Source organism: Xyrauchen texanus, chromosome 27 (assembly GCF_025860055.1).
Source record: "Xyrauchen texanus isolate HMW12.3.18 chromosome 27, RBS_HiC_50CHRs, whole genome shotgun sequence".
Lineage (NCBI taxonomy): Eukaryota > Metazoa > Chordata > Actinopteri > Cypriniformes > Catostomidae > Xyrauchen > Xyrauchen texanus.
The window spans coordinates 28,110,406-28,135,689 of NC_068302.1; the positions used below are offsets into that span (position 1 = coordinate 28,110,406).

Consider the following 25,284-nt stretch of genomic DNA (forward strand, 5'->3'; position numbering starts at 1 on the left):
TCTTTTTTTTTTTTTTTAAAGGGTTTTAGTGAATTTTGAGCTACCCAGAGTGAAGAACAATTACTTTTACATCTTTAACCTGTTTAGTCAAACTGACCCTATATAGATCTGATGTGACTAGGTGTTTTTTTCCACAGTTCTCTCTACGCATTTTGGGTAGAATTTATGACATTTTCCAGCTAGCAAGGATGTTCATCTAAAGACAACTGTAATGCTTTGGGAAGCAGAAGATTCAGGTCTTTCATCAGAACCTGTTGCCTGCCTTACACATGGCTGAAATTATTTCCGCCATCCCCTCTATTAATATGTCACTGAAACATTTCTGGTAAAACAAAAATAAATTAATTTTCATTCATTTTTCACAAGAAACAACAATGCATGTAATCGTCTTTCAGGGTGTTTTATAATACTTCATATCAATCTTATGCAACTTGAGTTAAAAAGAGAATTTTTTTCACCCTCACAATCAAATGCCCACTCAAATTATTCAAGAGGCAGCTGTTTCACAATGGCTGTTTTTTTCTCTTTTCTTTACACCCTGATTCAATGGCATTGTTTCTGGCTTAAGGCTTGGATAAGACGTTCATAATACAGACTTCTTTGTAACCAAAAACAAAACACATAAAATCAGGAACAGAACTGTACACATAAAAGTAAAGATAACATCTGAACTTAAAATGAAATGTCAATGCAGAGGAGAATCAAAAATGTCCAAAGATAGCAGTAGATCCTTTAGTTGTGCTGTCTTTTTTTTGTTGTTGACCGGTCTACTGCATGTGAACAGTGACATGGATATGATATAACAATGAAATCCTTTCTAGCAGTCCAATTATCGTATTCTGGTGAACAGGTTTAAAACTGACACAGATTCCTGAAAGATAAAGAATGTATGCGTTAAAGACACGTTGAAAACCTTTATTCTCTGTCATCAAAGTATAATATTTGTACGTACTTAAAAAATAGTGACGGGAGCTTACCTTTGTTGATCGTGTTTTACTAAATACATTCCAAAAGCGCAGAGTTTCATCACCTGCCCCTGTCACTATCGCCTCCCCGTCTGGAGACATCGCCTTAAGGATAAAAGGATTGTATCAGTAAACAGTCCCATGTACTGAAAAATGTGTCAATAATAAAATGCCAGAGAAAACTCACCAGGTAGAGCACCCTGTAAGAGTGGCCGGTTAATTTGGCTACTTGAGTGAGCGACGGGTATTTCCACACAAGGATCTGATTCTGAGAGTAACCATGTGTGCTCACCTAATGAAGACAAACATTGGATTATACAAGAGTCAAGAGTCAAAATCAAGCATTATAGAGTAAAATATAATCTAATGAACTAATCTAATTGATCAGAATATACATACCAGTTCATTGGTGTGTTTGGACCAGGCCAGGTTGCAGACCTGTGACCCTGTGTCAATACACTGCAGCGGTTGTGCTGTGAGAGTGTTCCAGAAGCGGATGCAGCGGTCTGCAGTTCCCCCTCCAGAGGCTAGCAGCCCATGCTGATGAGGAGACCAGGCGATGGCCTTCACTGCGGCCAGATGCTCCGTGTACTGCTGCATTGGTAACACGCTGGAGTGGTTCCACACCAACAGCTGCAAAAAAAAATAAAAATAAAAAATAGGAAAGCATTTAGATCAGTTAAATTTTCATATTTTTTGTATGTTCACAGTACAGCAGAGAGGACAGGAAATGATGGGCAGGGCATGATCAGGAAACATGGCTATGTTTGATAGAATTTTTATGCATAAAATTCCAAAAACACCTACTACATTTGGCAAAATAAGCATGCAAATGCATTATGCAAAAGAGCATCCTGCATGGAATGCTGTATCCCACATGTAACATACTCAATTGATCTTCTATTTCCAGTATGAAGATGAATCAGAAGTAATTACTGCACTGATTTTTAACATCTCTTAATGCAAAATAGGCATTTTTGCTCACAATGTTAAATAAAAAGCATTAGCTCAATGAAATGGTCATTTTAAAGGTTTACTGTTGAATAATATCTACCATTTCACTTGCCATTTTTGATTATAGGCAGTATACTGAGCATTACGGAGCCCCTTAGAGGACAGGGTGGGAATTCTTTTTCTGAAATAGTTTTGTGTGCCCTCGCAAAAGTCTACCATGATTTTACTACAGTAACCCTATTTTAACCATGATATTCATAGTGGTAATTAGGGATGTCCCAATACATTATTTTAATTTATTTTTTGGTATCGGTCGCCGATACAGAGTCTGATACCTGCACATCAAGTTTATGTCAGTTTTATCATCAAAATGTTTAAATAAATTCATTCAAACTTAAATATAACAATACATTTTCAACATAATATTGTATTATGTACTCTGTTTTTAAAAAGTGAATTTGTGCTCCGTTTGCTGTCATCTGCTTCAAACAGAGTGCTTGCTGGTCATTCGTTCCTTGTACGAGCCAAGGAGGATTAAAATGTACGTGCAGCTGGCATATGCACAACACTGTCTCCCCACATTCACAAGTGCTCACATTTACAGCGCACCACTCATGCAAACTATATATTTATATTATTAAATCACAGCTTTTGCTGTAAAATAATCTCACTAGGACATAACGTGATTTTAATTTTAGCGCTGAATGTTTACGTAATGACATTCGTACATCAGATGGTATTGTTTTTTTGGTATCGGAGCATTTTTATGAGTACAAGTACATGAGCATGATATTGGACCAGATACCGATACCAGTATTGGCATTGGGACATCCCTAATGGCAATACAAGAAAATAAAAACTATGGAAATAAAAATCATAATTTTGTGGTTATTAGAGTTTAAATTCAGTATACTGTATCCATATGTTACCCATGGTTTTACAAAAAAATGTACCATGGTAATTCTTCTGGTTTCTAGTAAAATAATAATCACCACAAAATGTAGATTTGTATTACCATAGTTTTCATTTTCCTATATTATTACTTTAGTTTTGATAAATTTATTGCAAGGGCATGCAAACCAATTAATAAAAAAATATATATCTGTCCTATCCTCTAATGGGCTCTGTGATGCTAGTATTCCATGTTGAACACTGACAGGTTCAAACCTTTTGTTGGAGCACAAGCTCTTCCAAGAAAGATTGTGTTTGAAATGTCAAGCTAATATAAATTTGATATATGGAATGTGAAAGAATGGTCCAAAAAACGGTCTGAATATTTCCGTTTAACACACAAATTCTTAATGTTTCTTAAATGAAGTTAACCCAAAAATTTAAATTCTCTCATTCATTTACACTGATGCCATCCCAAATGTGTATGTCTTAAGATTTTTAGAAGAGCTCTGTCAGGTCCTTATAATGGAAGTACATGGGTGCCAGCACTTGGACAGTCCAAAAGTCACATTTAGGCAGCATAAAAGTAATTAATGTGACTCAATGAATCAAGCAGTCAATCAATGAATGAATGTCATCTGAAGCTAATCAATAGGTTTATGTAAGAAACAAGTCGATAATTACAAAGTTTTTAACTTTAAATCAGCGCTTCCATCCAGTGCTCTGATGCTGTTTGAAATATCCAACCTCTCGCATGACGTTCGTTCTTCTGTTGTAAATAAGCACTGCTTCTGAATTTTTGTGTGAACTCGCCAACGTGCTTACGTCACACTTCATGTCAGCTGCTTGCAGGAAGCGCTTTTTTAAAAGTTAATAACATTTTAATTATAGATTTATTTTTTACACGAACATGTCAATTTGCTTCAGAAGACATTTTACTTTTATGCTGCCTAAATATGACTTCTGGACAGTCAATGTGCTGGCACCCATGTCCTTCCATTGTAAGGACCTCTAACATTATAAGCTCCATCTTCTAAAAATCTTCATTTGTATTCTGCTGAAGAAAGACAGTCATACACATCTGGTATGGCATCAGGCTAAGTGAATAATGAGAGAATAACATATTTTGGGTGAACAATTTCTTAACGCATTCTCAAGAACAAGCGGTCACCTTATTGTCATTTCCTCCAGAGGCCAGCAGCTGATGGTCAGTGCTCCACTTCAGTCCGCAGACCTCTTGCCTATGGCCCTGCAGCCTGCGCTCTGACTGCAGAGGTGGTGTCCTTATGTCTCTCTGAAGGATCATTCGGTCACGGCTGCCTGATGACAGCTGATCTGCATTCCAGGCCAATGCACCTGTGGGCATATTTCTCTCAGTTTTCATAACTGGTTTACTTTGAACATATAACAAAAGGACTAGACATGATTAGAATAATAATAATAATAATAATAATAAAAGACCTAAATTATATTTCAGTCCAAGACAAAGCTTTAGAGCAAGGCTAGTCAATTGGTGGGCCGCCAATCATCTTTGTCTGGCCCTCTGACTGATTTTTGTTGAAATTGCCTCACCAAATACCAAAGCACCCTCTGTTCAAAACTCAGCGTTCCTAAGCCTGAGCCTTCACAATCAGCAGGGAGTTTAACAATGCTCAATGGTGCATGCAACAGTATTCGAATAGCATCAGTTTTCCAGACCAGTGCATGCGTTTAAGCTTTTCTGGCAATCGTTTCGTTACACTGCTTTGCTAAACATGCATCACACCGTTTAGGTGAGCATTTGATTGTGTCTTTTTCAATCAAATGTATTTACATAAATTGCTTAGTTGTGTGGTGTGCGGTCAAATCTACAGATACAAAAATTATCACCGCAGATGTTACAGACATGTTGCCAAAATATATGCACACCAGGCAACAAAAGAGAAATCGGTTATGAAAACCAATCGTTCAAAGAAAATGCGCTGAATATTTTGCTTTTATTCACTAATCATGAAGTATCAAACGGTCGTTGTTCAGGGTCTGTAGTTCTCATAAAAAAAGTGATAACCTAAACTGAACCTTCAAATATTCTGATTATACTGTATTTGATTCTATATACAGGTGTGAATCAGCCCTCTCATGAACAGAATCAACTCAGTTGTTCTTTTGCCAATGACATATCTGCACAAATAATCTGGCTCCTGCATTGGCATTGTGTGCAAATTCACAATATTTGCAGGACAAAGTTTCTCCTCACTGAATAGGATGATACTTTATAGAACAGAACTAAAGAATAGAAATTGTATCTTTTTTTTCCCAAATCCATTCTTAAGAAAATGACTTCTATATGATTTCTATACAACCATTGTTTTCATATGTGGGTTGATAATGTAATAGGGCTTTAGCAGACCTAAACACTTCTCCTCAATTTTCATAATTTGTAAACAATAGCCCCAAAATAAACTTTATTATTATTTTTTGAGCCTGTGTGATCACATATATTCATGACAAGATGTGAGGAGTACCAAAGGAAAAAAGTAAACATTCCAATGAACTTCTTACCAACTCTTGCTGTGTGTCCCTCCAAGGCAAACAGTTTTTTACCAGCAGTAGCATCCCAAATTTGTACAAAGCCTTTGTGTGTACCCACAGCAACAAGATTACCCTATAACAGAGTGAGAACTACTTTTAAAACAGCCAAATCTACACTAAAGCACCTTTTACCTGAGAACTGCTCATTTCTGAAAGTCTAAGTCGTAAAGATTTTACTCACTCTCTCAGACCACCCCACCGATGTGACTGAATCTCCCTCTACTGATAGATCACATAGTCGTGTAACCTGCAGACAAAGCAAAGAGATGATAAAATCTGTAAACAGATATAGTGACTGACTGATTTATTGCAGATGCATATCAGAGCTGCGGCAGACGCGTTTGAGCTAATTATGTTAAAGTGCTCCCTCTCTCTCCTCAACAATTCCCTGTAACCTTTAACTGTCTTGTCTAATGATAAAAAGGCAAATATTGATAAAACGAATATCACATTCAGTCTACAAATACGCACATATCTCATTTAAACAGATGTAATAAAGTAAACCTCACACAACATCAGCAGATCCAGCATCCTGTGGAGTGCTTATAAATCTTCCTCTGATGTATTCTAACAGTCTCTCCTCAACAGTTCCCTGTCACTTTAAACTTTATTTTCTAATGATAAAAGTCAAATATCAATAAAACGTATATTATATACCATCTGCAAATACTCAGATATCTCGTTTAAACAGATGCAATTCACGAACCTCATGAAAATCCAGCGTTTTCTTCCTGTCAAGCGCTTATCTAATAACTTCCTCTGAAGCATGTATATCTATCAGCCAGAATCAAAACTTCTGTATCCAGATCAAAGTTCCTCTGATTCATAAATTAAGACGGTAACTCCATGACAATCAAAGTAGGCGATCCAGGCCATTTAAACTGTCATGCTGGATCCGCAGGAGCGCACGAGTGCAACTTAAAATTAAAGCGCTTCATGTGCGCTATAAGTAAATGTCATATTCACAATGCACGGTATGTTCAATTGATTTGACAAAATGTGATTGCTGACATGGACATGCCATCCATGGTTGCTGGACTACTGCGTGTACTGTTATTTTCCTTCCTAATATGTTAACAATTTCTTCATGGGCAAATAAATTACAAAAATTTGCTGACTATACAGAAATCAGAAGAAACTGTTATCTACCATTTAAAATGCAATATATATATTATTTTTTCAAAGTACAAATTTTGTGGGAAATTGAGAAAACAATATTGCTAAATAAGAGTTCATTCATTTTATTTACTATATTATACTGTGTGATATATTGGCCACCCTGCACTCTGTATATCGGCATCAGCCATAAAAAAAAAAAAAAACATATCGGTCGACCACTAAACAGAACTCTACAGTTAATAGTTCTGTTTCGCAAACAGTTTTTTTTTAGGCTGGAGTTTTTTGGAGGTTTTTATACATTTAAGATAAGTCCAAGTGTTCAATGTAGTTTACAGTATTATAGACATACAGTATATCAAGATTATGCTTACTTGACTAGTGCAGGCACTCCAAAGGTAAACACAAGTCCCCAGACCAACACTGAGAACGTTTAAGGATGACCAGTCCACTAAGTTGAGGTAGAAATCATCTTGTAACTCGGGTGCATCTAGAACCTTAAATGGAATTTTTGAAATTTTGCGAGTGGGTTTCCTAGGTGACCGCAGCAACTTCTGACTGTAAACCAAAATCATGCATATAATTAAAACCATATATGCTCCTTTTTTTTTTATCTATTATGGTATTTCGCAAGAGAAGATATTTAACTTACCTTTTGCTGCTAACAGGCGAGAGGGAGTATGGAGAAACACTGTTATCATCAGGCGTGAATCTCTTGGCACTAAGAGAATACTGAGCACAGAAACACAAGCCCAAAGTTACTATTAAACACAGATCAACATACTCCATATGTACAATATGAACAGATAATAAAATGAGAATTACACTAAAGAGGCTCCTCCTCTCTGGTGTGGAGGGCTGCAGCCTCCTATCTTCTGTTTGAGGATCCAGAACCTTCTCAATCCCAGCTCCAAGCAACTCATTTTTCAGCAGGGCAGAATAAGCCAAGCCATCCGCTATCAGTCAATATGATAAAAGGAGAAAATTGATGCTGTATTGCACTGCAAGTAGTACGACTCAAAAGTATTACAGCATCATAGCCTCATCAAATTTGGAAATGTGATCCACCAAGTAAGAAGTTAAAGTTTGTAATATCACCTACAAATAGTCTTTAAAGGTTCTCACAAAAACTGATATGAGACTGTATTAGCAAATTCATAAAAATTGCCATTAATGGTTTTGAAAAAGTTAGCCGAATTTAAAGGTACACTCAGTAATTAGAATTATACATGGCTGATTGTGACTAGGGAATTTTTACAATGGAATCTGTAACTGAAAACTATTGATTTTGAATGATTTTGTGTCCAAAATAACACAAACAAAATTTTACTGCATGCACCTATAAGGATGTGAGGAGTGATGGTGCATTTGAATGAGCTCTTTCAGAGAAAATTTACATTTTGTATCTCTTGTTTACAGAAGATTATAGTACTTGTTTAACATCAAAACTGTGATTAAAGGAAACAATAGTATTTGTGGCATAATGTTACTACAAAAATTTGATTTCGACATCCCTTTTCCTAAAAAAACTAAAACACATAAAACAAAATTAAAATTGAAGTTACAGTGAGGCACATACAATGGAAGTGAATAGGGGCAATTTTTTGAGGGTTTAAAAAAGGCAGAAATTTCAAATGTATAATTTTATAAAAGTATTTTAAATATTTTGTAAAAACCTGTGTATTACCTAACATTTAATGCTACTTAAATGATTGTTTTTGCAGGATTACAGGGTTTAAGGTGTTACATTGTCATGGTAACGAAGTTGTAAAATTGGATATAACTTCACACAGAAAAGGTTAGCGAGTGATTTTATCATGCATATTGTTTAAGTCTGGTGGCTATTCATTTGGAACAGTGAGTATTTTAACATCTACAGATTGGCCCCATTCACTTCCTTTGTAAGTGCCTAACTTTAACCCAGATTTTAGCTTTTTTTTAAGAAAAGGCTGGCATCTAAATTAATTGTTGTGGTAATCAACATTATGAAACAAATGCTGTCAATTGAAGCTTAAGCTTCAATTGACAGCATCACAGAATATCCTTTAAGCAGCATGATTAACAAAATAAAACAGCAAACCTCTGTCACACTCTCTTTCAAGTTTATTAATGAAGGTTGTGAAAACAGTTGATAGAAATCAATACAATTATGAACAGAACCCATCCCGACACTCACCTTTGCCAGTATCTGATGTTGCATCTTTGGTTTTTTTATTCTGGCTTGGGGACTTTTCATTTTCCTTTAATAAGGGAGAAAAATAATAGTTAAAACACAATAGAATTCCAGTTATTTTAATATACAGTTGAAGTCAGAAGTTTACATACACTTGAAGTCATAAAAACTAATTTTTTAATCACTCCACAGTTTTCATATTAGCAAACTATAGTTTTGGCAAGCCGTTTAGGACATCTACTTTGTGCATGACATGAGTAAATGTTCCAACAATTGTTTATAGACAGATTGTTTCACTTTTAATTGACTATATCACAATTCCAGTGGGTCAGAAGTTTACATACACCAAGTTAACTGTGCCTTTAAGCAGCTTGGAAAATTCCAGAAAATGATGTCAAGCTTTTAGGCAATTAGCTTCTGATAGTCTAATTGGAGATTTGGAGTCAATTGGAGGTGTACTTATGGATATATTTTAAGGCCTATCTTCAAACTCAGTGCATCTTTGCTTGACATCATGGGAAAATCAAAATAAATCAGCCAAGACCTCAGAAACAAAAATTGTGGACCTCCACAAGTTTGATTCATCCTTGTCTGGCAATTTCCAAACCACTGAAGATACCACGTTCAACTGTACAAACAATAGTACGCAAGTATAAACACCATTTGACCATGCAGCCATCAAACCTAATTAATTCGGTCTCCTTGAGATTAACGTAATTTGGTGTGAAAAGTGTAAATCAATCCCAGAACAGCAGCAAAGGACCTTGTGAAGATGCTGGAAGAAACGGGTAAATAAGTATCTATATCCAAAGTAAAGTCCTATAAAGACATAACCTGAAAGGCTGCTCAGCAAGGAAGAAGCCACTGCTTCAAAACCACCATAAAAAATACAGACTACAGTTTTCAAGTCCACATGGGGACAAAGATATATTGGAAAAATATACTCCGGTCTGATAAAACCAAAATGTTACTGTTTGGCCATAATGACCATCTTTATGCTTGGAGGAAAAAAGGTAAGGCTTACAAGCCAAAGAACACCATCCCAACCATGAAGCATGGGGGTTGCAGCATCATGTTGTGGGGGTGTTTGCTGCAGGAGGGACTGGTGCACATCACAAAATAGATGGCATCATGAGGAAGAAAAATTACGTAAAAATATTGAAGAAACATCTCAAGACATCAGCCAGGAAGTTAAAACTCGGTCGCAAATGGGTCTTCCAAATGGACAATGACCCCAAGCATACCTCCAAAGTTGTGGCAAAATGGCTTAAGGACAATAAAGTCAAGGTATTGGAGTGGCCATCACAAAGCCCTTACCGATAGAGAATTTGGGAGCAGAACTGAAAAAGCATGTGCGAGCAATGAGGCCTACAAACCTGACTCAGTAACACCAGTTCTGGCTGGAGGAATGGACCAAAATTCCAGTAACTTATTGTGAGAAGCTTGTGGAAGGCTACCAAAATGTTTGACCCAAGTTAAACAATTTAAAGGCAATGCTACCAAATACTAACAAAGTGTATGTAAACTTCTGATCCACTGGGAATGTGATGAAAGAAATAAAAGCTGAAATAAATAATTTCTCTACTATTATTCTGACACTTCACATTCTTAAAATAAAGATCCTCACTGACCTAAGACAGGGAGAGTTTTGTACGATTAAATGTCAGGAATTGTGAATAACTGAGATTAAATTGATTTGGCTAAGGTGTATGTAAACTTCTGACTTCAACTGTATGACAAAAAAACATATTAAATATTTCACCCACATTGATTCTGTGGAAGTTGATGCTCCAGTTAGCTCCAGCTCGAGACGGTATAAATCTGTCACCGTGCTTGCTGGGTGATGACAGGGGTGACTCAGGGGTGGGGGTCAGGTGACAGATCACATCTTTTACTTTCTGTTTGTGGTAATCCCCACAGTAGAATAAAATTACGAAATAAATAAGATAAAATAAATAGTCGGAAGAGACATTGAAAATGTCATAAAACTAATTATTATGAAAATATAAATGACAAAATATTGTATTATATACTATTAATGTGCCATATTGTGTTTCTTTTAAGTCTGTAGTATTTGGGAATATGACAATCTTACCATGGGGCTGGTGTTGTCATTCTGGACATTGATTTGCCGCAGTAACCGGCGCTCATAGTCCTGATCCATGGATGTGATTCAAAAGTCTGTGAGTGTGGAGTTCCAGGGGCACGGTGTCTAACTGCATGCATGAAAAAAATGATGTACAAGAAAAATTTAACAAATAAATGTATGTATACAGTTAACTGTATGGAACAACTAGAGCTGCAGGATTACACTTTAAATTGCATTCATTTGTTTGCTGTTTAACGAGGCAGAAATCTGTTCAGAGACTCTTCAGCAAATGCCATCAGTTCAATACCCCTTACACAGGGGTCAAACAACAGCTGCTCAAATCGTCCACCTCCCAAACATCGGTCAAATAGATAGAAACGGGAATTTAACTATGGCTGAAATTCACATTACATGTAAATTCATTAAAAGACACAAGGTCTTGAAATGTATTCACTTGGTACAAATCTGACCTGTGCAGTTTCAAGACGGCAAATGCTTCTTTACTGAAAGCTCACGTATAGAAAAAAAAAACAGCACACATTAAACTCAACCCAATTTAAAGGTCCCAAGCTCTCAACCCTGAATGCTGAGTGTCTACTTTCCTTTGTCAACATAGACAGCAGTGTAAATGGATGCAGACTTATCCGTCTTTCTGTGACTCTTCGTCACATATACAATTACCACATAGATACAGATGAATGTAATACAACAATATTAGTTGTAATAATGTATAGCACATACCAAAATACCCTGATTATTATCATACTGCTGATTGACAATGGATCACTGAGTAGCTAGTAAGGCTAATTTGATCTCACAAGTCATCAGACTAACCTTGATTGCGTTATTCGTTGACTTTATAGTCTGATCTGCTCAATTTACAACACAACAAAGCATTCGAGTCAAAACCTTGAAGAGATAATGCGGAAATATTTGAAAAATAATGTAAGATATGCTGTCCCGATAACGTTAGCAAGCCAAGGCTGTTGTTATCGATGGCACCGCAACGAATCATGGGACGTAGTTAAGTGTGACGTCACGATATTTGAAACAAAATAAAGTCACGTTGCTATGACCTACGAATTTAATATCATGTTGTGTGGGGTTTCCCCCCTCTCTTATTGTAATGTATAGTTTTTAAGTCAAGTTAATCTATGCATTACATTTGAGGGAGTTTGTGATTTTTATATATAGATTTTTTAATTTATATTATAAAGAGGATCATTATAAGATGCAGGTGTTATAATCTTCTAAAATGAGAACGAAAAAAGTAATTAAGGAAGAGTGGTAGGGTAAATCAAAGCCCTAGATTAGAATTAGCACTGAAATAAAAGAGTTATATTATTCGGATTGTCCTAAGCACAAGAATTTCGGAAATAATTAAAAAGTATTTTTCAAAAAGAAGCCAATATTATTATTTATTTTAAACAAATAGATGCTATGTTAAAATGTACACTCACTAAGCACATTATTAGGAACACTTGTAAACCTACGTATTCATGCGGTTATCTAATCAGCCAATCGTGAGAAGTAGTGCAATGCATAAAATAATGGAGATAAGGGTCATGAACTTCAGTTAATTTTCACATCAACCATCATAATGGGGAAAAATGTGATCTCCGTTATTATTAGTGCCAGATGGGCTGGTTTGAGTATTTCTATAACTGCTGATCTCCTGGGATTTTCACGCACAACAGTCTCTAGAGTTTACTCAGAATAGTGACAAAAACAAACAAACAAAAAAATACAGTACTGTAGACAGAAACAACTTGTTGATGAGAGAGGTCAACAGAGAAAGACCAGACTGGGTCGAGTTGACAAAAAAGGCTATATATAAAAATATATATATATATATATATATATATATATATATATATATATATATATATATATATATATATATATATATATATATATATATATATATGGAGTGGTGGTGGTGTAATGGTCTGAAGCACATAACTGGTAATCAGAAGGTTGTGGGTTTGATTTACCAAAGTCAATTGACTATTTGATTTATTTGGATAAAAGCGTCTGCCAAATGCATAAATGTAAATGTAATATAAATAAATATTTGTGTCTATTATATTTATCTTTATTACCCCTGCACGTTTATTTTGAAACAATGTTTTTAAAATTGTTACATGTACATCATACATAAGCGTTCTTCTTTTTGTAATAATATCCTCCTAAACGTCTCCCAAGATACTTTTATTTTGAAACATTCACATGACACTGGAAGTGGATGAGCTCGTGCACCTGATTTGCGTCACTGGTTCTTAGATTCCCTCATTTAATTGGATAGTTTAGAAACACCCATCCCGGTTTGAAAACGCCCACACTGTTCTGCAGACGATTATTGTGGATACTTCGGCTTTGTGCTTGTACTCCATCTGAGGAATATAAACGAATGTCACCTAATCGAGAAACGGTAATGTTTTAAATGAATTGCATGTAAAAACACTACACGGTATTTATTTGTACACATCACACACACAAACGCGTTCAGACTTGAAAATGGACGAGGCAAGAGATCCTGCAAAGATGAAATACTTGGTGGCTTCCAAAATAAGTCTCCATAAGGGACTTTCTGGGATATTTGTTCTGGGTTTACTGGCAGAACAGTTGACATGACCATTTAGCAGATCTTAGAAATGTAGACCATTAACAAGGAGGCCTCTGCTCTCAGCCGCACAAAGAAATTCTGGGTCAGCCATTGGGACGCTGCTTATTCACAGCAGACCTAGCTAAAAAGTTCTACCCTCTGTCCCCAAACCTAACCCAACAACAGCAAACATTTAACATCCAGCTAAAGCACTGTCTTAAAATCACTGAGCATGCCTTCCAGCGCCTCAAAGCTACAGTGTTACGACAGTAAAATGGACTTGGTATCCAAGATGGCTGTAGCCTGCTGTATCTTGCACAATATCTGTAATGAGCATCAAATCACATTTAAAGAGGAAGGGATTGAAGCATTGAGTCAGAATGAATGTCCACAGCCCACAGATGTGTCTGCACTCTATATAGATAATCCAAACGCAGAGGCTGTTCGCTCTCTGATCTGTAACTTTTTTGCAAGAACAGCTGATCAATCCACTCGATCAGTCAAGTCTCCAATCTCCAGCCCAGGGCTGGAGTGCGAGAGCCCCCTCAAGTGGACAGCACAGAAACAGTATTGCCTGCACTTAAATAAGATGTCCTTGTTTTCTCATTGATGGTTTATGGACATTATTCAGAGAAGACTCCTAAGATTGTCTGTCTTAAAGGAATGTTGCAGGTTCAATGTAAATTAAGCTTAATCAACAGAATTTGTTGCATAATAATATATATATATATATATATATATATATATATTTTATGCAACAAATTCTGTTGATTAACATGTCGGAATATACACTCACCTAAAGGATTATTAGGAACACCATACTAATACTGTGTTTGACCCCCTTTCGCCTTCAGATCTGCCTTAATTCTACGTGGCATTGATTCAACAAGGTGCTGAAAGCATTCTTTAGAAATGTTGGCCCATATTGATAGGATAGCATCTTGCAGTTGATGGAGATTTGTGGGATGCGCATCCAGGGCATGAAGCTCCCGTTTCACCACATCCCAAAGATGCTCTATTGGGTTGAGATCTGGTGACTGTGGGGGCCATTTTAGTACAGTGAACTCATTGTCATGTTCAAGAAACCAAGTTGAAATGATTCGAGCTTTGTGACATGGTGCATTATCCTGCTGGAAGTAGCCATCAGAGGATGGGTACATGGTGGCCATAAAGGGATGGCCATGGTCAGAAACAATGCTCAGGTAGGCCATGGCATTTAAACGATGCCCAATTGGCACTAAGGGGCCTAAAGTGTGCCAAGAAAACATCCCCCACACCATTACACCACCACCACCAGCCTGAACAGTGGTAACAAGGCATGATGGATCCATGTTCTCATTCTGTTTACGCCAGATTCTGACTCTACCATCTGAATGTCTCAACAGAAATCGAGACTCATCAGACCAGGCAACATTTTTCCATTCTTCAACTGTCCAATTTTGGTGAGCTCTTGCAAATTGTAGCCTCTTTTTCCTATTTGTAGTGGAGATGAGTGGTACCCGGCGGGGGTCTTCTGCTGTTGTAGCCCATCCGCCTCAAGGTTGTGCGTGTTGTGGCTTCACAAATGCTTTGCTGCATACCTCGGTTGTAACGAGTGGTTATTTCAGTCAAAGTTGCTCTTCTATCAGCTTGAATCAGTCGGCCCATTCTCCTCTGACCTCTAGCATCAACAAGATATTTTCGCCCACAGGACATTCTTTGTAAACCCTAGAAATGGTTGTGCATGAAAATCCCAGTAACTGAGCAGATTGTGAAATACTCAGACCGGCCGTCTGGCACCAACAACCATGCCATGCTCAAAATTGCTTAAATCACCTTTCTTTCCCATTCTGACATTCAGTTTGGAGTTCAGGAGATTGTCTTGACCAGGACCACACCCCTAAATGCATTGAAGCAACTGCCATGTGATTGGTTGATTAGATAATTGCATTAATGAGAAATTGAACAGGTGTTCCTAATAATCCTTTAGGTGAGTGTGTGTATATATATATATATATATATATATATATATATATATATTAGATGTCCCAAACATCACGATTACATTATGGCACTTAGAAAGTTACAATGGAAGTAAATATTAAAGTGGTGGTTCACCCAAAAATGAAAATGATCTCATTGTTTATTCACCATCATGGCATCCCATATCTGTGTTGCTTTCTTTCTTACATACAAATGAAGATTTTTAGAAGAATTATTCTGCTCTACAATGCAAGTGAATGCTGGTCAGAACTTTGAAGCTCCAAAAATCATCTCCAGTGGTTTAATAGTTAAAAATGTATTAAATATTGATCTGTTGCTCACCCACTGTCATGTTGCTTCTGTAGACAAGGATTTAACCCCTAGAGTCATACTCCTATGGATTACTTTTATGCTGCCTTTGTGATTTCTGGAGCTTTAAAATTCTTGTCACCATTCACTTGCACTGTATGGACATAAAGAATATTGTAGGTTTTTTTTTGTGGCTATCAACATTATGCCACAAATGCGGTTGATTGAGATTAACTTGTTGAACCTGGAACATTCCTTTAACTTTTAGAAGTTCTCTTGTATGACTCGTGCACAGACATAGTAAAGACTGGATCCACCAAAATATTGCTTTCTTAGTGATAGAGTAACATTTGTTTACTTTTGGGTTCGTGAAAATAAAGTAGTTGTGGTGACTGACAATATGTTCAAAATGTGCGAGAAGTGCAAGGTTTTAGTTGTCGAACGGCGGTTGACTCCAATCCAATTGGTGGCGCTACTGTAAAACTCGCCACTGGACAACGAGAGCAAAGCAGTTCCTTTTCCCGTGGACGGCATGGAAAGGTGGATGGAGAGCACTCAATGAGTGACAAAACATCTCCGCTTACAGTAAGTTTGTGGTCTGCAACAATCAAATGTCATGTTGTCTTTTGTATCGTAATCCATTACTCCGCCGGCTACATAACACGCTTGAACACATGTGAAACTGAGTGACACCCATTGACTGCTGCATAAATATGCGATGTTCTCTCGCTCTCTCTCATCAGCTTGGAAAAATTTTACACTTTTATTTGTATAATACTATTTTATTGCGTAGACAAAGAGGGTGTATCATGTCGGAAGTTTTTTCCACCACAGTGCAACATCATCCATGAGTACCTAGTGAGCTGCCTAGTTAGACAACATATTTTGACATTAACGGTGTGCTCTGAATGTTCAGTGCCCAGAAATGCTATCTCGGTTAACGGTTCACTAAGTTTTGAAACACCTAGGGTTGGGTATCGTTCGGGGTTTTTATAATACAGGTGCCAAATCGATACTTTTAAAACGGTACCCGTGCCTGAACCGATATTTAAAAAAGTGCCACATAAAGACGGTGGATGACGTTAAAAAAACAGCTTGCTTATATATATAAATATATATACACACACCATTATTTCAATTGAACAATATATTAAAACTTTAAAGTATATATAAATAATAAAAAAAAATAAAAAATGTACATACATTCACAATAAAACCTAAGCCACCTAACCCAACTACAATTATTTAACACTAAATAACAGTTACAGTAGGCTACTAATAAAAGCAAAGTAGTCGATATTATACAAAAAACAGCTTCAAATTTGAGCAATTATTTAGCAGAAATATGACCATATTTGCATTCTCTGGCAAAATACGACACCTCTCCTGACTTATTGTCATTATCAATGGTCTCCACATTGCTAGGGTTGGTCTGACTAGGGCCGGGGACGCCCACACTGCCAGCTGATGTCCGTAAGCTGTCGAACACGGTGCATCCTTCTGCTTTTTGAAGTTTATCCCGTGTGTCCTCAAATGTTTCATTAGGTTTGACGTGTTTCCCCCTTTACACGCAATTGTTGTAAAACATTTGTTGCACGTCGCGGTGTCGGAATCCTTTCTTGCGAAGCCACACATTAGCGTTAGGCATTTTATTTATTCACATTAATTTAAGCACGTTTCTTTTAGCTAGCTAAGAAACCTGCTGCTGAGCAAGTGTAATTGCTGCATTCACGCGCTCCTCGGATGGACTCATTTTCCGAGTTGTGCTTTTAAGTCGGAATGTGAAAACAACATGGACACTAACGTTACTACAAATGTTTGTATTATCAGAGCTTTATATTACGAAGTGATTTTGTTCCAGAGTTGTTACTGCACCAGTACATTACCTGAAACCACTAAATATTGCTTTACCTGAAAAGGGTTAATAAATAACTTTTCTAATTAATCTACGTCAATCTACATGGACAGCAACTAACCGTTATAACCTAATACCATATTACAAATGACATGTTAGCAAAACATTTATATGCAATACGTGATTTTGCCCCATTAATCAAAAGTGTATTACCATCAACCAATCACTGTTGTCTGCCATGTTCTTCGACTTTCCGTGTTGTTGTTCCGACTTGTTCTCCGACTTGTTCATTCATTCATGTGAATTTTCTCAGTCGGGAAATAATTTTTCCAATTATTCTGAAACCACATGAATGCAGTATAATTTAACTAGCGATCATGTGCGGTGATGATGCTTCTTACGTCCTTCTTACGCACCAGAGGTCAAATATTTTAAACGACAGCTCAGGTATTTAAGTGGCAACGAAATCTGTGTTCTGATTCAGTCCGGTACATACCGGTCATATACAGGTGAAACTCGAAAAATTAGAATATCGTGCAAAAGTTCATTAATTTCAGTAATTCAACTTAAAAGGTGAAACTAATATATTATATAGACTCATTACAAGCAAAGTAAGATATTTCAAGCCTTTATTTGATATAATTTTGATGATTATGGCTTACAGCTTATGAAAACCCCAAATTCAGAATCTCAGAAAATTAGAATATTACATGAAATCAATAAAAAAAGGATTTTAAATACAGAAATGTCGGCCCTCTGAAAAGTATAATCATGCATATGTACTCAGTACTTGGTTTGGGCCCCTTTTGCATTAATTACTGCCTCAATGTGGCGTGGCATGGATGCTATCAGCCTGTGGCACTGCTGAGGTGTTATGGAAGACCAAGATGCTTCAATAGCGGCCTTCAGCTCTTCTGCATTGTTTGGTCTCATGTCTCTCATCTTTCTCTTGGCAATGCCCCATAGATTCTCTATGGGGTTCAGGTCAGGCGAGTTTGCTGGCCAATCAAGCACAGTAATACCATGGTCATTGAACCAGGTTTTGGTACTTTTGGCAGTGTGGGCAGGTGCCAAGTCCTGCTGGAAAATGAGGTCAGCATCTCCATAAAGTTTGTCTGCTGAAGGAAGCATGAAGTGCTCTAAAATGTCCCGGTAGACAGCTGCGTTGACTCTGGACTTAATAAAGCACAGTGGACCAACACCAGCCGATGACATGGCTCCCCAAACCAACACAGACTGTGGAAACTTCACACTGGACTTCAAGCATCTTGGATTGTGTGCCTCTCCATTCTTCCTCCAGACTCTGGGACCTTGGTTTCCAAATGAGATGCAAAATTTGCTCTCATCAGAAAAGAGGACTTTGGACCACTGAGCAACAGACCAGTTCTTTTTTTCTTTAGCCCAGGTAAGACATTTGACATTTGAAGCCCATGTCCAGGACCCGTCTGTGTGTGGTGGCTCTTGATGCAGTAACTCCAGCCTCAGTCCACTCCTTGTGAAGCTCCCCACACATTTGAATGGCCTTTTCCTGACAATCCTCTCCAGGCTACGGTCATCCCTGCTGCTTGTGCACCTTTTTCTTCCACACTTTTCCCTTCCACTTAACTTTCTATTAATGTGCTTTGATACAGCACTTTGAGAACATCCAACTTCTTTTGCAATTACCTTTTGAGGCTTTCCCTCCTTGTGGAGGGTGTCAATGATGGTTTTCTGCACAACTGTCAGGTCAGCAGTCTTCCCCATGATTGTGAATTCAACTGAACCAGACTGAGAGACCATTTAAAGGCTCAGGAACCCTTTGCAGGTGTTTAGCTGATTAGAGTGTGACACTTTGAGCCTACAATACTAAACCTTTTCACAATATTCTAATTTTCTGAGATTCTGAATTTGGGGTTTTCATAAGCTGTAAGCCATAATCATCAAAATTATATCAAATAAAGGCTTGAAATATCTTACTTTGCTTGTAATGATTATGAGTTTCACCTTTTAAGTTGAATTACTGAAATGAATGAACTTTTGCACGATATTCTAATTTTTCGAGTTTCACCTGTAGGTGTTTCGGTACCCAACCCTAATTGGCACTCAATATAATTAAATCTCTCACCCGTCTCTATCGTTTTTGCTGTCTTCTAGTTTATCATTGAAGCATTCATTTTTGGGCAAAGATTTTTTTTTTTCACCCCATCAAACAACAAATGCAAAATGGTGCTGCAGATTATCATTTGTACAGTATATAGGCTATATGTGACATTGCTGAACAAAGCTGTACATAATGCTAATATAGACAAATTATTCAGATTCTTTTTAATTTGTGGCACAAATCAGCACAAACAAATGGTATAGATTTGGTAATGATTTAATTATATGGGGTGCCAACTTAACAGAAGTTGTCAACCTTGCTAAGTGTGTGTCTGATCTTCTTTCGCTTGCATATGTAGGTGCTGAATCTGTGGTGCAGAAAAGGCTGTCTGGGATATCTTGTGGTTTATCTTGAGCATAAGAACATATAGAGGCAATCACATCAAAACCTTCCTCATGGCAAATAAGGACATTGCAGCAGTGGGGTCAATACTTGTCAACCCCAAGCAGGACTTGACAACACGTTTTAGAGCACTTTTTACTCTGCGTAATCTTGGTGGACAAGAGGCCATTAAATGGATCAGTGAGGCTTTTGTAGATGAATCTGCACTTCTGAAGCATGAGCTGGCATACTGCCTTGGACAAATGCGGGATGAGCTAGCCATTCCTATTCTAGAGACAGTGCTGAAAGACACTAATCAAGAGCCAATGGTCAGACATGAAGCAGGTGAGACACAAAAATGACATGTCTTTTTTTGTTTTTGGATGAGATAAGTGATGTCACATTCAGTATATTCTTTTTATTCATATCATCTCAAGGGGAAGCTTTGGGAGCCATTGGAAATCCAAAAGTCCTAGATTTACTGAAGAAGTATGCAGAAGATCCAGTTATCGAGGTACAGTAGTTCTTGAAGGAATGGTCACCCAAAAATAAAAATTCTCTCATCATTTACTTGTCCTTGTGCCATTCAAGATGTGGCTTTCCTCTACTGAACACAAATGAAGATGTTTAGAAGGATATTTCAGCTCTGTAGGTCTATATATATATATATATGCAAGTGAATGTGGCCAGCGCTATCAAGCTCCATAAAGCATATAAAGGCATCATTAAAGTAATCCATAAGACTCCAGTGGTTGAATCTATATCTTCAGAAGCAATTTGATAGGTTTGGGTGAGTCAAAGTCTAATATTTAAGTACTTTTTTAACTATAAATTCTCCCTGCCCAGTAGGTGAGGAGCTGAAATATGCTTCTAATAAGTTTGTGTTCTGCAGAAGAAAGTCATACACATCTGGGATGGCATGACGGTGAGCAAATGATGAGAGAATTTTCATTTTTTGGTGAACAATCACTTTAAATACGTGTATCTACCATGAGCAACATTTGAGATGAACCCATATTGAGCTGTGCCACCACATGTTTTTATCTGGCTTGTTAAGTTAATTGTGTTCCTTTATAGGTGGCAGAGACGTGTCAACTGGCAGTCCGGAGGCTGGAGTGGCTGATGAACGGTGGGGATAAGACAGCAGAGAAAACTGATGAAAACCCCTACTGCTCTGTGGACCCTGCACCCCCAGCCCCTAGAAAAAGTGTCACAGAACTGAGGACGCAACTCTTGGACGAAAGCCTGCCCCTGTTTGAGCGATACAGAGCTATGTTCGCCTTGAGGAACCTTGGGACTGAGGAGGCTGTTCTTGCTTTGGGAGATGGTGAGAGAGGCTTTTTTGAGGAAAAAAATATTATTTGCAAATTGAATATGTAAGTGGATGTATTTCTTAGGGATACATTTACGCTAAGCTCAGTCCTACAATAGGAAAACTTGGGAAATTTCAGAATAATAGTTGAGAGAATTAATTATTTAAACTTATTTCTTTCATCACATTCCAAGTGGGTCAGAAGTTTACATACACTTTGTTAGTATTTGGTATCATTGCCTTTAAATTGTTTAAAGGTGCAATTTTATTTGCCAATGTGTGAACGGCTTGTAATGCAATAAAAAAAAAAAAACGAATCCTTCCAATCCTAGGACTACCTAGGTTGCCTATTAAGACTGATTTTCATGCGAAGGGAGAGGGTCACTTTTGCCAGGAAAATCCAAATGATGTGACATTTATGCGACCTAGCCTCAGTGCTTTTCTTCCAATATGCAACACTAGGTAATGTTATCTTAGAGATGCAATCCAGCAAATGTCCAGTTTCCAGCACAACACTGACTCCTACATAAACCAAAAAAACAAAAAACATTTATCAACTGAATCCCGTCTGGCTAAGCGGGAACGTGATCGCGGTCAATAGAAAACTAACACCTTAATTGTTATCGCATTTGCTCTAATAAGACCATTTGCCATGCAGCGGGTATTGGTAGATTTAACATTTTCACGAATCGTACAAACTCAGATCGCAAATTACTGTTTTTAATTTCCAAATTGCAACCACTGAGGCCAAAAATGCTCTAACGATGATCTTACATGAACAAGATCACTATGAAGATCTAACAGGATGAATGGTCCCCTTTCTAGCCACCTAAGGGCTTATCGAACGGAGTAACTTGGTCAATTTAAATCAGCTGTTAATAAGTTTGAATATTGAATATATAATATTATTAATTTTACTGTATGTGGACTATCCACATCCAGTAATTTACCAATAATTAAATTTATTCTATACAATAGATATCAATTTACAAGAATTTTACAAGAATCGTGCAGAAAAGTGATCAGTCTGGAATGTCATCATTTAATAACATCAAAGCTCATGTTAGGTCTGTGTTTCAAGTTTAAAACATTATCGCTAAAATCAATTAAAGGTGAATGAGACTATTACTTCCTTAATCCCATTGTTGTGCTCTAAATGGATGAAATAAAAGGGAGAGTGCTCATTCATCATCATTATTCATTAATGAATGTTTTAGTCACCATTCATTACTTTTTAAATGTAAGTTATTTGACAATGATCTTCCTCTCCCAGGTCTTCAGTGCAGCAGCGCCTTATTCCGTCATGAGATCGGTTATGTCTTGGGCCAGATCCAGCACGAGGCCAGTATCCCCCAGCTACAGGCTGCTCTGGAAAAGGAGGATGAGAACCCCATGGTCAGGCATGAGTGTGCCGAAGCACTGGGCTCCATTGGGAAGGAGGCATGCTTAAAGATCTTGGAGCGCTACAGGAAAGACCAGGAGCGGGTGGTGAAGGAGAGCTGTGAGGTAGCACTGGACATGCTGGAGTATGAGAACAGCTCACAGTTCCAATACGCAGATGTACTTCTTAGACTGCAGGGCACCCAGTGAAAACTTTGACAGACATTTCCCAGAACATGTTACTGTTCCACGACAGGCTCATGTATAAAACTTGAATGAAGACTGAGACAGTAAATCACTGCTTGTTTTTGTTAAAATTCTGTCATTTAAATTCTGACGTTATTCCAAACATGCATGACTTTCTTTGTGGAACACAATGTTAGTCTCATTCTAACATTCTGCCTTACATCTTGTTTTGTGTAACATAGTAAGTTATATGGTTTTGGAACAACATAAGGGTGAGTAAATTAATTGTATTTCTGGGTGAGCTATTCACTATAATCAGTACTTTCAGATAAATCTGAACATTTCCTCCTTTTAAAATCCAGTATGAAGAAGATCTGTACAGAATAAATGCATTTCTTTGGCCACATAACCGACTGTCTTGTTCTCTTGAACTGTAAGTCCTTACACATGCAGATTCTGCTTCATAAACATTTAAGTGACCTCACTAATTAAGTTTATTCTTTTTTAATGATGTCTATGTAACTGTGGCTAAATCCTTCAACCCTGGACAGAGGTGATTAGGGCAGCAAAGATAGAGCTTGTGTGAGGTAGACAACAGTACTCAACATTATGACTAACTAATCCACACAGCAGTCTCTCATTCACTAAGATTTCTCACTCTACAAATAAACACACAGAATTAAAACTAAATGCTCTAATCCTTATGCGATCAAACCTGTGTAGCATATCTACCAAAATAAATATAAGTAAACAGAAATAAGAAGCACTGCACTCTGATGCTTTTGAAGCTATTATCTTTAAATATATTAAATGGTAATAATAATCTGTATAAGGGAAGGTGTGGGTGACCTGCTATCCATCTTCTACAATTTTAAACAGCCTTTTGCCAATTTAGTATTTTTTTTACAACCATATTAATTGAGACTCTATGGAACATTTGTACTTGTCATTCCTAAGGACTTTTGAAATGTATAAATTAAGAATTTTTTTTAATTAAAAATGGTGAAAAATTCATAAAAAGATGACCAATTACAGCACCTAAAATCTCAAAACGTAAATTCTGAGGTTGATTAAAAGAAAAATCATAAAACATTTAGCCGGGTATTGCATGTTTTGTTTTCCTAAGTAGACAAAAGTACATTGTTAATTTAGTGATGATGTCTAGATTATAATGTTGGTGGAAAGTGATCAGTCTGGAATGTTCTGTGCTCAGCAATGGCTCTGAGGTTTTTAAGCCTTATTTGAGCCTGGGGGAGGAGAGAAGACCACTTACTGCTGCGAGAGGCTGGACCAAACTACAGAAAAAGACTAAAAGTGATGGAAAGCAGAAAAAGGCTGTAGACAGCAATCAGAGAAAAACCTGCAAACATGCTACACCCATTCATGATCGGCATTGTTACAATTAATACCTCCATCGCCATTGCATACTGGATCTTCATTCTGACAGAAGCTTTTCACAAGAAGATTGAAGATGAAGCCAAAAAAGACAACCCTGCTTAACCAACTGTGTAGATACGGTTATAGGTTATATAGAGAAGGTTAGGGTAGAGTTTGTTTCGTGCACTTGTGCATAATTCTTTTATTTTAGTATAGAAAATCTGAATTTATTTTTCCATTTGAATAATTTGACTAAGCAAATTTCCCATGATTCCAAATTTCAAGGGTTTTCTCCTGGTAACATTTTTAGTTTATATGTCTCTTACCAGAAGAATGTGGCATCTGTGCTTGTGAATGCTGACTTGAATGCTTGCACTTTTTTTTTGCAACATCGCGGGAGGGGGAGGAGAAATATAGATCATATGATTCATAAAGAGACATATAAAAGATCAGAACTGGAAATCTGTCTGGGTCACTGGCTCAAGTTTGTGCATCAACCTCTGGTTAAGAACACCACCACAGCTAAAACTAGAGATGCATCCCATATTGATCGGCTTAGTGACTGCCAACACATCTCTAACCATTGTCTACTGGAACTTTGGCAAGAAGACTGAGGATGTACCCAAACTAGAGCAAGTTCCTGTTTGAGTGAGTAGCATTAATGTTCTAGGTGTAATTGGGTTTAATTGCCTTAATTGCGTTAATATGTCAAGAACTGTAGTGTTTATTATTGGATTACAAACTTGTCATTGATATTTTGCTGGTTTCTGCCAAAAATTAATACTAAATAAATAAATTCAGTATTTTGTCCTGTTTTCCACAAAAAAAATCAATAATAATAAATTAAACATCCTTGAAACAAGATCAATTTACTTTAAAAAATACACAAAAAAATACTAATTTTTAAAAATACTTAAAAAAAAAAAAAAAAACGAATTGCATAACATTGTTAGACTTATGTATTGAATTAAGTTTTTTTTTTTTTTACTTAAATTTGCCAATTGACCAATAGTTTTTTCTTGTTTTAAGCATAAACTCACAATGTTTTTTTTTAAAAACTTTTTTAAAGGTATGCTTA

At 37.0% G+C, this 25,284-nt stretch overlaps 2 protein-coding genes across 3 annotated transcripts; one reads left to right on the top strand and one right to left on the bottom strand.

Annotated features, from left to right (window-relative positions):
- Positions 1 to 384: 384 nt before the first annotated feature.
- On the bottom strand, positions 385 to 11,767 carry LOC127620931 (fizzy-related protein homolog). Its single transcript, XM_052094288.1, has 14 exons — positions 11,594 to 11,767; positions 10,766 to 10,886; positions 10,437 to 10,568; positions 8,674 to 8,737; positions 7,323 to 7,453; positions 7,150 to 7,229; positions 6,872 to 7,055; positions 5,563 to 5,628; positions 5,352 to 5,454; positions 3,982 to 4,166; positions 1,365 to 1,598; positions 1,153 to 1,257; positions 978 to 1,070; positions 385 to 871 (listed from the first exon to the last, which is right to left on the bottom strand). Exons 2-14 carry the CDS (start codon positions 10,832 to 10,834, stop codon positions 830 to 832), a joined length of 1,488 nt encoding a protein of 495 aa, XP_051950248.1. The 5' UTR covers positions 10,835 to 10,886; positions 11,594 to 11,767; the 3' UTR covers positions 385 to 829.
- Positions 11,768 to 13,071: 1,304 nt separating this feature from the next.
- dohh (deoxyhypusine hydroxylase/monooxygenase) lies at positions 13,072 to 23,326 on the top strand. Of its 2 annotated transcripts, none has more exons than XM_052094462.1 (5): positions 13,072 to 13,190; positions 19,929 to 20,296; positions 20,389 to 20,465; positions 21,029 to 21,278; positions 22,537 to 23,326. In XM_052094462.1, exons 2-5 carry the CDS (start codon positions 20,026 to 20,028, stop codon positions 22,851 to 22,853), a joined length of 915 nt encoding a protein of 304 aa, XP_051950422.1. In that variant the 5' UTR covers positions 13,072 to 13,190; positions 19,929 to 20,025; the 3' UTR covers positions 22,854 to 23,326. The 2 variants fall into 2 exon arrangements, with proteins under 2 accessions (XP_051950422.1, XP_051950421.1); XM_052094461.1 differs by lacking the exon at positions 13,072 to 13,190 and adding an exon at positions 16,064 to 16,220.
- Positions 23,327 to 25,284: the final 1,958 nt, after the last annotated feature.

Bases quoted from the DNA above. Each gene is read 5' to 3' on its own strand.
- dohh (XM_052094462.1), top strand. From the start codon at position 20,026: ATGGCAAATAAGGACATTGCAGCAGTGGGGTCAATACTTGTCAACCCC. The intron at 20,297-20,388 runs GTGAGACACAAA...TATCATCTCAAG, and splicing joins AATGGTCAGACATGAAGCAG to GGGAAGCTTTGGGAGCCATT. The intron at 21,279-22,536 runs GTGAGAGAGGCT...TTCCTCTCCCAG, and splicing joins TGTTCTTGCTTTGGGAGATG to GTCTTCAGTGCAGCAGCGCC.
- LOC127620931 (XM_052094288.1), bottom strand. From the start codon at position 10,834: ATGGATCAGGACTATGAGCGCCGGTTACTGCGGCAAATCAATGTCCAG. The intron at 5,629-6,871 runs GTAAGCATAATC...CTTTGTCTGCAG, and splicing joins GGAGTGCCTGCACTAGTCAA to GTTACACGACTATGTGATCT. The intron at 1,258-1,364 runs GTATGTATATTC...TGTCTTCATTAG, and splicing joins CCAAACACACCAATGAACTG to GTGAGCACACATGGTTACTC.